Source organism: Ranitomeya imitator, chromosome 4 (genome assembly GCF_032444005.1).
Source record: "Ranitomeya imitator isolate aRanImi1 chromosome 4, aRanImi1.pri, whole genome shotgun sequence".
In the NCBI taxonomy this organism is placed as follows: Eukaryota; Metazoa; Chordata; class Amphibia; order Anura; family Dendrobatidae; genus Ranitomeya; species Ranitomeya imitator.
Window position 1 is genome coordinate 215,122,944 of NC_091285.1, and position 13,534 is coordinate 215,136,477.

At 39.4% G+C, this 13,534-nt stretch overlaps 1 protein-coding gene across 1 annotated transcript in view; it reads left to right on the forward strand.

Annotated features, from left to right (window-relative positions):
• The window catches only part of DCN (decorin), a 223,667-nt gene that overhangs the window by 68,865 nt on the left and 141,268 nt on the right, over positions 1-13,534 (forward strand). The window contains exon 3 of the mRNA XM_069764368.1: positions 4,997-5,109. Within this exon, the coding sequence (XP_069620469.1) occupies positions 4,997-5,109 (113 nt within the window). The remainder of the gene's footprint in view (positions 1-4,996; positions 5,110-13,534) is intronic.

Consider the following 13,534-nt stretch of genomic DNA (forward strand, 5'->3'; position numbering starts at 1 on the left):
TTTTTGGTGGCTGCAAATTAGAGAGATGCCCCACACGCAGGACTGTCACTGAAGCACAAATGTTAATATTAATGTCACACTATTATTTTTTTTTTATTTTTATTTTTTTCAGGAACACTTTAGAAACCCCCCAAAAAAAAAAAATAGATTTTTGCAGGGAGAATTTAGAAAACAAATGTAACAAACTATATGCTTTCTATGGGCCACTGAGTGAGAGATGACGCACACAGGAATCAGGAGTGGCACACAAGCCCAGAGGCCAATATTTTTCTACCAATGATTGATGGAGTTATTTTCTCTGGTAGATTTTGGAACCCAAATCAAGGAAAAAAAATGTAGGCTTTCTATGGACCACAATTGGAGAGAGAGAGAGAGAGAGATGGCACACCCAGGAGTCAAGACTGGCACACAAGCAGAAAGGCCAATATTAATCTCCCACTGTTTTTTTTTTGTTTTTTTTTTTTTTTGTTTTTTTCAGGGAGACTTTAGAAAAAAAAATAATAAAAAAAATATGATTTTATCAGGAAGAATTTAGAAACCAAATAAAATAAAATGATTTTTTCAGGGAGAATTTATAAAACAAATAAAAACAAAAATAGGCGTTCTATGGCCCACTGACTGAGAGATGACGCACACAGGAGTCAGGAGTGGCACACAAACCCAGAGGCCAATATTTTTCTACCAATGATTGATGTAGTTATTTTCTCTGGTAGATTTTAGAACCCAAATCAAGGAAAAAAAATATAGGCTTTCTATGGACCACAATTGGAGAGAGAGAGAGAGAGAGAGAGAGAGAGAGAGATGGCACACCCAGGAGTCAAGACTGGCACACAAGCAGAAAGGCCAATATTAATCTCCCACTGTTTTTTTTGGTTGTTTTTTTTTTTTTTTTTTTCAGGGAGACTTTAGAAAAAAAAATAATAAAAAAAATATGATTTTATCAGGAAGAATTTAGAAACCAAATAAAATAAAATGATTTTTTCAGGGAGAATTTATAAAACAAATAAAACCAAAAATAGGCGTTCTATGGCCCACTGACTGAGAGATGACGCACCCAGGAGTCAAGACTGGCACACAAGCAGAAAGGCCAATATTAATCTCCCACTGTTTTTTTTGGTTGTTTTTTTTTTTTTTTTTTCAGGGAGACTTTAGAAAAAAAAATAATAAAAAAAATATGATTTTATCAGGAAGAATTTAGAAACCAAATAAAATAAAATGATTTTTTCAGGGAGAATTTATAAAACAAATAAAACCAAAAATAGGCGTTCTATGGCCCACTGACTGAGAGATGACGCACCCAGGAGTCAAGACTGGCACACAAGCAGAAAGGCCAATATTAATCTCCCACTGTTTTTTTTTTTTTTTTTCAGGGAGACTTTAGAAAAAAAAATAATAAAAAAAATATGATTTTATCAGGAAGAATTTAGAAACCAAATAAAATAAAATGATTTTTTCAGGGAGAATTTAGAAAACAAATAAAACCAAAAATAGGCGTTCTATGGCCCACTGACTGAGAGATGACGCACACAGGAGTCAGGAGTGGCACACAAACCCAGAGGCCAATATTTTTCTACCAATGATTGATGTAGTTATTTTCTCTGGTAGATTTTAGAACCCAAATCAAGGAAAAAAAATATAGGCTTTCTATGGACCACAATTGGAGAGAGAGAGAGAGAGAGAGAGAGAGAGAGAGAGAGATGGCACACCCAGGAGTCAAGACTGGCACACAAGCAGAAAGGCCAATATTAATCTCCCACTGTTTTTTTGGTTGTTTTTTTTTTTTTTTTTTCAGGGAGACTTTAGAAATAAAAATAATAAAAAAAATATGATTTTATCAGGAAGAATTTAGAAACCAAATAAAATAAAATGATTTTTTCAGGGAGAATTTAGAAAACAAATAAAACCAAAAATATGCGTTCTATGGCCCACTGACTGAGAGAGAGAGAGAGATGGAACGCTTAGTACTGGCACACAAGCCCAAAGGGCAATAATAATCTCCCTTTTTTTTTCCAGGGAGAATTTCTGAAACCCAAAAAAAAAATAAAATAGGCTTTCTATGGCCCACTATTTGTGAGAGAGATGGGACGCTCAGGACTGGCACAGATGGCACGCTCAGGACTGGCACAGAAGCCCAGAGGCCAATATTAATCTCCCTTTTTTTCTGGGAGAATTTATAAAACCAAAAAAATATTTAAATAGGCTTTCTATGGCCCACTATTTGTGAGAGAGATGGCACGCTCAGGACTGGCACAGATGGCACGCTCACAACTGGCACACAAGCCCAGAGGCCAATATTAATCTCCCTTTTTTCAGGGAGAATTTCTAAAACCCAAAAAAAAAATTAAATAGGCTTTCTATGGCCCACTATTTGTGAGAGAGATGGGACGCTCAGGACTGGCACAGATGGCACGCTCAGGACTGGCACAGAAGCCCAGAGGCCAATATTAATCTCCCTTTTTTTCTGGGAGAATTTATAAAACCAAAAAAATATTTAAATAGGCTTTCTATGGCCCACTATTTGTGAGAGAGATGGCACGCTCAGGACTGGCACAGATGGCACGCTCACAACTGGCACACAAGCCCAGAGGCCAATATTAATCTCCCTTTTTTCAGGGAAAATTGATAAAACAAAAAAAAAAATTAAATAGGCTTTCTATGGCCCACTATTTGTGAGAGAGATGGCACGCTCAGGGCTGGCTGGCACAGATGGCACGCTCAGGACTGGCACACAAGCCCAGAGGCCAATATTAATCTCCCTTTTTTTCTGGGAGAATTTATAAAACCAAAAAAATATTTAAATAGGCTTTCTATGGCCCACTATTTGTGAGAGAGATGGCACGCTCAGGACTGGCACAGATGGCACGCTCACAACTGGCACACAAGCCCAGAGGCCAATATTAATCTCCCTTTTTTCAGGGAAAATTGATAAAACAAAAAAAAAATTAAATAGGCTTTCTATGGCCCACTATTTGTGAGAGAGATGGCACGCTCAGGGCTGGCTGGCACAGATGGCACGCTCAGGACTGGCACACAAGCCCAGAGGCCAATATTAATCTCCCTTTTTTTCTGGGAGAATTTATAAAACCAAAAAAATATTTAAATAGGCTTTCTATGGCCCACTATTTGTGAGAGAGATGGCACGCTCAGGACTGGCACAGATGGCACGCTCACAACTGGCACACAAGCCCAGAGGCCAATATTAATCTCCCTTTTTTCAGGGAAAATTTATAAAACAAAAAAAAAAATTAAATAGGCTTTCTATGGCCCACTATTTGTGAGAGAGATGGCACGCTCAGGGCTGGCACAGATGGCACGCTCAGGACTGGCACACAAGCCCAGAGGCCAATATTAATCTCCCTTTTTTTCAGGGAGAATTTATAAAACCAAAAAAAAAAATAAATAGGCTTTCTATGGCCCACTATTTGTGAGAGAGATGGCACACTCAGGACTGGCACACAAGCCCAAAGGCCAATATTAATCTCCCACTGTATTTTTATCAGGGAGAATTTATACACCCCACAAAAAAAAATACAGAAAAATGAAAAGGCTTTCTATGGCCCACTATGTGAGAGAGATGGCACACACAGGGATGGCACTCTAGCAGAAATGCCAAATTGCCAATCTTAATCTCCCACCAAAAAAAAAAAAAAAAAAAAAACAGGGAATGTCCTACAATTACTATCTCCCTGCCTGCAGTAATCTCAGCCAGGTATGGCAGGCAGCTACTATCTCCCTGCCTGCAGTAATCTCAGCCAGGTATGGCAGGCAGCAATAAGGAGTGGACTGATGCACAAATGAAATAAAAAGTGTGGACAAACAAAAAAGATAGCTGTGCAGAAAGGAAGGAACAAGAGGATTTGTGCTTTGAAAAAAGCAGTTGGTTTGCACAGCGGCGTACACACAGCAATGCAGCTATCAGGGAGCCTTCTAGGGCAGCCCAATGAGCTACAGCGCTGAGGGGAAAAAAAAAAAAAAAAAAACTTCCACTGTCCCTGCACACCGAGGGTGGTGTTGGACAGTGCAAATCGCTGCAGCACAAGCGGTTTTGTGGTTAATGGACCCTGCCTAACGCTATCCCTGCTTCTGACAAAGCGGCAGCAACCTCTCCCTAAGCTCAGATCAGCAGCAGTAAGATGGCGGTCGGCGGGAACGCCTCTTTATAGCCCCTGTGACGTCGCAGACAGCAAGCCAATCACTGCAATGCCCTTCTCTAAGATGGTGGGGACCAGGACCTATGTCATCACGCTGCCCACACTCTGCGTTTACCTTCATTGGCTGAGAAATGGCGCTTTTCGCGTCATTGAAACGCGACTTTGGCGCGAAAGTCGCGTACCGCATGGCCGACCCCGCACAGGGGTCGGATCGGGTTTCATGAAACCCCGACTTAGCCAAAAGTCGGCGACTTTTGAAAATGTTCGACCCGTTTCGCTCAACCCTACTGAGTAGGGTATTCCTTCTGCACGGGCAGAGCTGTTGGGTGCACTGATTGGCTACAGCACTGTAGACAGGGCATCTGCTCCACAGACAATACCAGACACAGGGAGTGGCAGCGGACACTCAACACTGGACCTGGGGACGGTAAATAAAGCCAACTCCTTTAACTATTTATTTTAATTTATTTTATAAACTGTGCCAGGGAACAGAATTTTCTGAATGGAGAGAAATCCTTTAACTGCTCTAATGTATCTTAATAAATTACTAAATATGATTATGTCTGAAGAAATGACTGTGATTGACATTTGGTTAAACTGCATTTTTTTGCATTATATAAGTTGGCATTATTATAAGTATATAATAGGTCAATATTAAGAAATTATCCAATATTCAAATGATCAATTACATTTTCATGAACTGGATCCTTTCCACTGACTACAGTTCTGAATATGATTTTTTTGGGGTTGAATATCATCATTGTTGAACGTTGCATTTCTTATGCATAGAAATGTGCTTGCTTAAATATACAAATACAGCTTTTAATCAACCATATTTTTTTCAGGTCTAGAACAAGTGCCCAAAAATATTCCTGCAGACACAACATTACTTGACTTACAGAACAACAAGATAGCTGAAATAAAGGATGATGACTTCAAGAATCTGAAAAACCTTCATGTAAGATATTCTGGAACTTTCCAAGTTGTTCAGTAAATATTATAATTGCATTAGCTATGGCAAAAGGAAAAATCTAATACAAAATAAATAAATAAATAAATAAATAAATAAATAAATGCACCATTTTGAAGGGAGAAACTCAATTACATTCCCTTGAAATGATTATTATCACCAGTAGTGTAGGACAAGATGGCCCCAAGGGCTACATCCAACATCACATTACTAAAAATTAAAGGGTATTTGCACTATTGTTTGCACATTTGCACACATTTTGTTTTATTTTTCATGATATCATAGAGATTACAGATGATTGAATCAGACAAAATTCAAGTTTGCCTGTTTGCATGGATTTTCCTGAGAAATGTGATTCATGGAGAAGTTATTCTCTGTAAATTTATTATGCTCTGTCTCTCCAGGCCCTAGGGCATAATAAAGGTAATATGAAAAAATTAAACTAATACTTATTATCACTTCACCGCTCATCTCTCCAGCCTCTATGATCTTCACCACCACCTGACCAGTACTTTTTGCATCTTTGGATCACCATCGGCCATGCTGAAATCCCCGACATTCTCACAATAAGTAGAGGCTTCAAGGCATGTGCCTGCAAAGGTCAAGGTATATGCTGTGAAGTCATGATGTCTTGACTCGGGCCGTGACCATTGCTCACACCTATCAAACCCGTAAGCCTCGGCATAACATTGAGGTCTAAAGACTTTCACTTTATGTGCCTAAAAGATCAATAATATCTTCTCATACTTTACAGGTCTTAATGTAACTGTTTCAATCCACTGACTTTAAATGAACATCTTTATTTTGATAAAAAAACAATTCTAGGACACAGACATCATGATTTGCCATGGGTTTAGTATGTGAGAACGTAACCATAAAGAAACTAATCTGCTCCAGAAAATTGTTGAATTGTGAATTGTGCTAAAATGTCTATTCTTTACTTAATATTTGTTTTTAGATAGATAACTCTTAGAGGTCATCTCCAAGAGTTGATTCCAAACCCAGCAGTGTTCAAAATAATGGCCAAAAATGGATTTCGCAAGAATGTCTTTGTTAATAGTGGTTACAAGAAACATCTGTTAAACTTCGAAAATAAATAAATTGCCAGAAAACATTTCAGCCAAAAGAAGCATTTATAGCAACAGCCATGTAATATTGAAATATTACTATTAACCCCCTCAGGCCAAGGTCAATTTCCGTCAATTCTTCCCAGAGCCATAACGCTTTTATTTTTCTGTCCACATTCACATATGAGGGCTTGTTTTTTGCAGGACAGGTGGTTCTTGTGAATGAAACTATTCATTTTTCCACATAGTGTACTGGAAAATGGGAAAAAAATTCCAAGTGCATTGAAATTGTGTAAAAATGCAATTTTCACGTTGTTTTTTGGGAAATATTTTTACGGTGTACATTTTGTGGTAAAAATACAGTATAATTCTCCTCATCAACATGATTAGGGCAATACCAAACAAATTTTTATTTTTTGGATGGAGCTGTTTGATAGCTTATTTTTCGCAGTGCAAGACGTAATTTTTATTAGTACCATTTAGGGATAGATGTGACGCTTTAATCGCTTGTTACAGCCTTTTATGTAGAATTGCTGCGACCAAAAAAACTTAAATTTGTTCTTTTTTTTCGGGTTAATGGCTTTCATATTTTTATAGATTTTCTGAATGCGGTGATGCCACAAATGTGTATGTGTATCATACCTTTCAATGAGGGATAAAGAGGGTGATTTGAACTTTTAGGATTTTTTTAAAAATATATTTCTTTACTTATGACTAGGGTTGAGCGACTTTTACTTTTATAGGATCGGGTCGGGTTTCACGAAACCCGACTTTCTCAAAAGTCGGGTCGAGTGAAATCGGCCGATCCTATAGAAAAGTCGGGGTCGGGGTCGGCCGAAACACAAAACCCAATGCAGTGCAATGGGATACTATGGTTCCCAGGGTCTGAAGGAGAGGAAACTCTCCTTCAGGCCCTGGGATCCATATTTAAGTGTAAAATAAAGAATTAAAATAAAAAATATTGCTATACTTACCCTCTGAGGCGCCCTGGTACTAACCGGCAGCCTTCCTTCCTTAGAATCAGCGCGTGAAGGACCTCAGATGTCGTCGCGGCTTGTGATTGGTCGCGCGACCGCCCATGTGACCGCTCACGCGACCAATCACAAGCCGCGACATCACCGAAGGTCTTTCAAGCGCTGATTCTTAGGAAGGAAGGCTGCCGGAAAGAAGCAGGGCGCGTCCGAGGGTGAGTATATTCCTATTAGGTGTATACTCACCCTCGGACGTGCCCTGCTTCTTTCCGGCAGCCTTCCTTCCTAAGAATCAGCGCATGAAAGACCTTCGGTGACGTCGCGGCTTGTGATTGGTCGCGTGAGCGGTCACATGGGCGGTCGCGCGACCAATCACAAGCCGCGACGTCATCTAAGGTCCTTCACACGCTGATTCTAAGGAAGGAAGGTTTCCGGTTAGTACCAGGGCGCATCAGAGGGTGAGTATATCAATATTTTTTTATTTTAATTCTTTATTTTACACTTAAATATGGATTCCGATACCGATTTCCGATATTGCAAACATATCGGAACTCGGTATTGGAATTCCGATACCAGATTCAGAAGATCGCCAACCTCATGGCCGACCCCACACAGGGGTCGGGTCGGGTTTCATGAAACTCGACTTTTCCAAAAGTCGGCGACTTCTGAAAATGGCCGACCCGTTTCGCTCAACCCTAGGCCAAACATTTTGATCATAAAGCGGTTGTCCTAGTAGTGGACAACCCCTTTAAGATAGGCACAAATTTATTTGTGGTAAATCGAATTTTCAGAGAAAATTCAGCTCAAACAGCGAATTTGAATTTCAAACGATCCACTCTTCTCTAATGTTAAGTATAATTTATCCATCACTGCCCATATATTTTTATTTGATTTCTAATGATGTAGCCACTACAAACAGGTGTTTCTCACAAAATTAAAATATCAACAAAAAGTTTATTTATTTCAGTTCTTCAATACTAAATCTGAAACTCATTGATTATATAGAGTCATCACAAACAGAATTATCTATTTCAAGTGTTTATTTCTGCTAATGTTGATGATTATTGCTTACAGCCAATGAAAACCCAAAAGTCATTATCTCAGTAAATTAGAATACTGTGTAATACCAGCTTGAAAAATGATTTTCAAATCCGAAATGTTGGCCTACTGAAATGTATGTTCAGTAAACGCACTCAATTCTTAGGCTGCCGTCACACTAGCAGTATTTGGTCAGTATTTTACATCAGTATTTCTCAGCCAAAACCAGGAGTGAGCGATAAATGCAGAAGTGGTGCAGTTGTTTCTATTATACTTTTTCTCTATTTGTTCCACTCCTGGTTTTGGCTGAGGAATACTGATGTAAAATACTGACCAAATACTGCTAGTGTGACGGCAGCCTAAGTCAGGGTTTCCTTTTGCATCAATTACTGCATCAATGCGGCGTGGCATGGAGGCAATCAGCCTGTGGCACTGCTGAGGTGTTATGGGTACCCAAGTTGCTTTAATAGCAGCCTTAACCCCTTTATCCCATATGACGTACTATCCCATCAAGTTGACCTGGGACTTAATTCCCAGTAGTGGGTAAACATGTGCACAACCTTAGGATGTGGTGCCCAGGTAGGTTCCAACACCTTAGTAGTATATAACAAAACCTGGCACTCAATTTGTATGCAAGTAGTTTTATTTTACAGCAACAAAAACGTTTCGGTCACAAAGTTTGACCTTCATTAGTTACGTTTTGTGGGTGATATATATGGGAGGCCTACAATATTAGACAGTTATTGTGGCATATCCTTGCTCCATGCAGGGAGTGTATGCAGAGAAGCGGCCCTTGCTGTGTGGCCGTAGGACGCGGTGTCCAAGCTATACCCTGAGACATCGCGTTGCTCCGAGGTTAACCTACCTCCTTCTCGCAGATTTGACACACTGGTTTGTAAAGTGTCAGATCAGCAATCTGACACTATAGTATGATGTCCCCCCTGGGACAAAGTAAAAAAGTTAAAAAAATATATATTTACATGTGTAAAAAAAAAAAAATAAGAAGAAAATTCTTAAATAAAGAAAAAAAAATATTGTACCAATAAATACATTTCTTTATCTAAATAAAAAACTATAAAAGTACACATATTTAGTACTGCCGCATCCGTAATGACCCAACCTATAAAACTGTCCCACTAGTTAACCCCTTCAGTGAACACCGTAAAAAAAGCGAGGCAAAAAACAACGCTTTATTATCATACCACCGAACAAAAAGTGGAATAACGCGCGATCAAAAAAACGGATATAAATAACCATGGTATAGCTGAAAACGTCATCTTGTCCCGCAAAAAGCGAGCAACTATACAGCATCATCAGCGAAAAAATAAAAAAGTTATAGTCCTCAGAATAAAGCAATGCAAAAATAATTATTTTTTCTATAAAATAGTTTTTATCGTATAAAAGCACCAAAACATAAAAAAATTATATAAGTGAGGGATCGCTGTAATCATACTGACCCGAAGAATAAAACTGCTTTATCAATTTTACCAAACGTGGAACGCTCCCCCAAAAGAAATTCATGAATAGCTGGTTTTTGGTCATTCTGCCTCACAAAAATCGGAATAAAAAGTGAACAAAAAAGTCACATGCCCGAAAATGGTATGAATAAAAACGTCAACTCATCCCACAAAAAACAAGACCTCACATGACCCTGTGGACCAAACTATGGAAAAATTATAGCTCTCAAAATATGAAGACGCAAAAATCGGAATAAAAAGTGAACAAAAAAGTCACATGCCCGAAAATGGTATGAATAAAAACGTCAACTCATCCCACAAAAAACAAGACCTCACATGACCCTGTGGACCAAACTATGGAAAAATTATAGCTCTCAAAATATGAAGACGCAAAAACTATTTTTTGCAATAAAAAACGTCTTTTAGTGTGTGACGGCTGCCAATCATAAAAATCCGCTAAAAAAATGCTATTAAAGTAAATCAAACCCCCCTTCATCACCCCCTTACTTAGGGAAAAATAATAAAATTTTAAAAAATGTATTTATTTCCATTTTCCCACTAGGGTTAGGGTTGGGGCTAAAGTTAGGGTTAGGTTGGGACTAAAGTTAGGGTTAGGGTTGGGGCTAAAGTTAGAGTCAGGTTGGGGCTAAAGTTAGGGTTGGGGCTAAAGTTAGGGTTAGGGCTGCATTTAGGGTTGGTGCTACAGTTAGGGTTGGGGCTACAGTTAGGGTTAGGGTTGGGGCTAAAGTTAGGGTTTGGGTTGGAGCTAAAGTTAGGGTTAGGGTTGAGGCTAAAGTTAGGGTTGGGGCTTAAGTTAGGTTTGGGGCTAAAGTTAGGGTTAGGGCTGCATTTGGGGTTGGGGCTACAGTTAGGGTTGGGGCTACAGTTAGGGTTAGGGTTGGGGCTAAAGTTAGGGTTTGGGTTGGAGCTAAAGTTAGGGTTAGGGTTGAGGCTAAAGTTAGGGTTGGGACTACAGTTAGAGTTGGGGCTAAAGTTAGGGTTAGGGTTGGGGCTAAAGTTAGTGTTGGGCCTGAAGTTAGGGTTGTGGTTGGGGCTAAAGTTATGGTTAGGGTTGGGGCTAAAGTTAGGGTTTAGATTACATTTAAGGTTGGAATTAGGGTTGGGATTAGGGTTAGGGGTGTGGTTCGGGTTATGGTTGGGATTAGGGTTAGGGTTGTGTTGGAGTTTAGGGTGTGGTTAGGGTTGGGATTAGGGATAGGGGTGTGTGGGGTAACGGGTGTGTTGGGATTAGGGGTGTGGTTGGGATTAAGGTTAAGGGCATGTTTGGGTTAGGGTTATGGTTAGGGTTGGGATTAGGGTTAGGGGTGTGTTTGGGTTAGGGTTTCAGTTAGAATACGGGGGTTTCCACTGTTTAGGCACATCAGAGGCTCTCCAAATGCAACATGGCATCCGATCTCAATTCCAGCCAATTCTGCGTTGAAAAAGTAAAACAGTGCTCCTTCCATTCCGAGCTCTTTCGTGCGCCCAAACAGGGGTTTACCCCAACATATGGAGTATCAGCATACTCAGGACCAATTGGACAACAACTTTTGGGGTCCAATTTCTCCTGCTACCCTTGGGAAAATACAAAAGCGGGGGCTAAAAAACAATTTTTGTGGAAAAAAAAGATTTTTTATTTTCACGGCTCTGCTTTGCAAACTGTAGTGAAACACTTGGGGGTTCAAAGTTCTCACAACACATCTAGATAAGTTCCTTGGGGGGTCTAGATTCCAATATAGGGTCACTTGTTGGAGTTTTCTACTGTTTAGGTACATGAGGGGCTCTGCAAATGCAACGCAATGCTTGCAGACCAATCCATCCAAGTCTGCATTCCAAACGGGGCTCCTTCCCTTCTGAGCTCTGCCATGCATCCAAACAGTGGTTTGCCCCCACATATGGGGTATCAGCATACTCAGGAAAAATTGCACAACAACTTTTGGGGTCCAAATTCTCCTGTTACCCTTGGTAAAATAAAACAAATTGGAGCTGAAGTAAATTTTTTGTAAAAAAAAGTTAAATGTTCATGTTTTTTAAAATATTCCAAAAATTCATGTGAAACACCTGAAGGGTTAATAAACTTCTTTAATGTGGTTTTTAGCACCTTGAGGGGTCCAGTTTTTAGAATGGTGTCACACTTGGATATTTTCTATCATATTGACCACTCAAAGTGACTTCAAATGTGATGTGGTCCCTAAAAAAATAGTGTTGTAAAAATGAGAAATTGCTGGTCAATTTTAACCCTTATAACTCCCTAACAAAAAAAATTTGGTCCCAAAATTGTGCTGATGTAAAGTAAACATGTGGGAAATGTTAATTATTAAGTATTTTGTGTGATAGATCTCTGTGATTTAAGGCATAAAAATTCAAAGTTGGAAAATTGTGAAATTTTCAAAAGTTTCGCCAAATTTCCATTTTTTTCACAAATAAACGCAGGTGATATAAAAGAAATGTTACCACTATCATGAAGTACAATATGTAACGAGAAAACAGTGTCAGAATCACCAGGATCCGTTGAAGCGTTCTAGAGTTATAACCTCATAAATGGACAATGGTCAGAATTGTAAAAATTGGCCCGGTCATTAACTTGAAACAGGAACACATGGGCTACCTGCACAGAGAACAAGTCTGTAAGAACATGTTCACACACCACCAAGAAACCTGAAGACACAAAAGAGAATGGTAAAACCAAAAACACTCAGTTTGAAAAAATGTTTGCAGTAATCCGCAAGTGCTAGTAAAAGATGTAAATAACAGGGTATTTGGTTGATACGTTTTTTGCAAAAAATGTATACTAAGCTGCTCTACCAATCTTCACGGTATACCCATATCAGAGCAGTCCTAACTAATGTATGCAATCCCTATCTGATGTATTTAAAAACCTGATCATCTGTACATTACCTGTGTGAACAGGGTTCAGAGAGGAAAAATCCATGTGTGCATACAGGGTAGAACAGCTTTTGTGCAGCTAGCCCAAGAGGAGTGGTGGAACTCCCCAGTCTTGTAGACACAAGAGAACAATTATGGAAACAGGAACACATGGGCTACCTGCACAGAGAACAAGTCTGTAAGAACATGTTCACACACCACCAAGAAACCTGAAGACACAAAAGAGAATGGTAAAACCAAAAACACTCAGTTTGAAAAAATGTTTGCAGTAATCCGCAAGTGCTAGTAAAAGATGTAAATAACAGGGTATTTGGTTGATACGTTTTTTGCAAAAAATGTATACTAAGCTGCTCTACCAATCTTCACGGTATACCCATATCAGAGCAGTCCTAACTAATGTATGCAATCCCTATCTGATGTATTTAAAAACCTGATCATCTGTACATTACCTGTGTGAACAGGGTTCAGAGAGGAAAAATCCATGTGTGCATACAGGGTAGAACAGCTTTTGTGCAGCTAGCCCAAGAGGAGTGGTGGAACTCCCCAGTCTTGTAGACACAAGAGAACAATTATGGAAACAGGAACACATGGGCTACCTGCACAGAGAACAAGTCTGTAAGAACATGTTCACACACCACCAAGAAACCTGAAGACACAAAAGAGAATGGTAAAACCAAAAACACTCAGTTTGAAAAAATGTTTGCAGTAATCCGCAAGTGCTAGTAAAAGATGTAAATAACAGGGTATTTGGTTGATACGTTTTTTGCAAAAAATGTATACTAAGCTGCTCTACCAATCTTAACGGTATACCCATATCAGAGCAGTCCTAACTAATGTATGCAATCCCTATCTGATGTATTTAAAAACCTGATCATCTGTACATTACCTGTGTGAACAGGGTTCAGAGAGGAAAAATCCATGTGTGCATACAGGGTAGAACAGCTTTTGTGCAGCTAGCCCAAGAGGAGTGGTGGAACTCCCCAGTCTTGTAGAC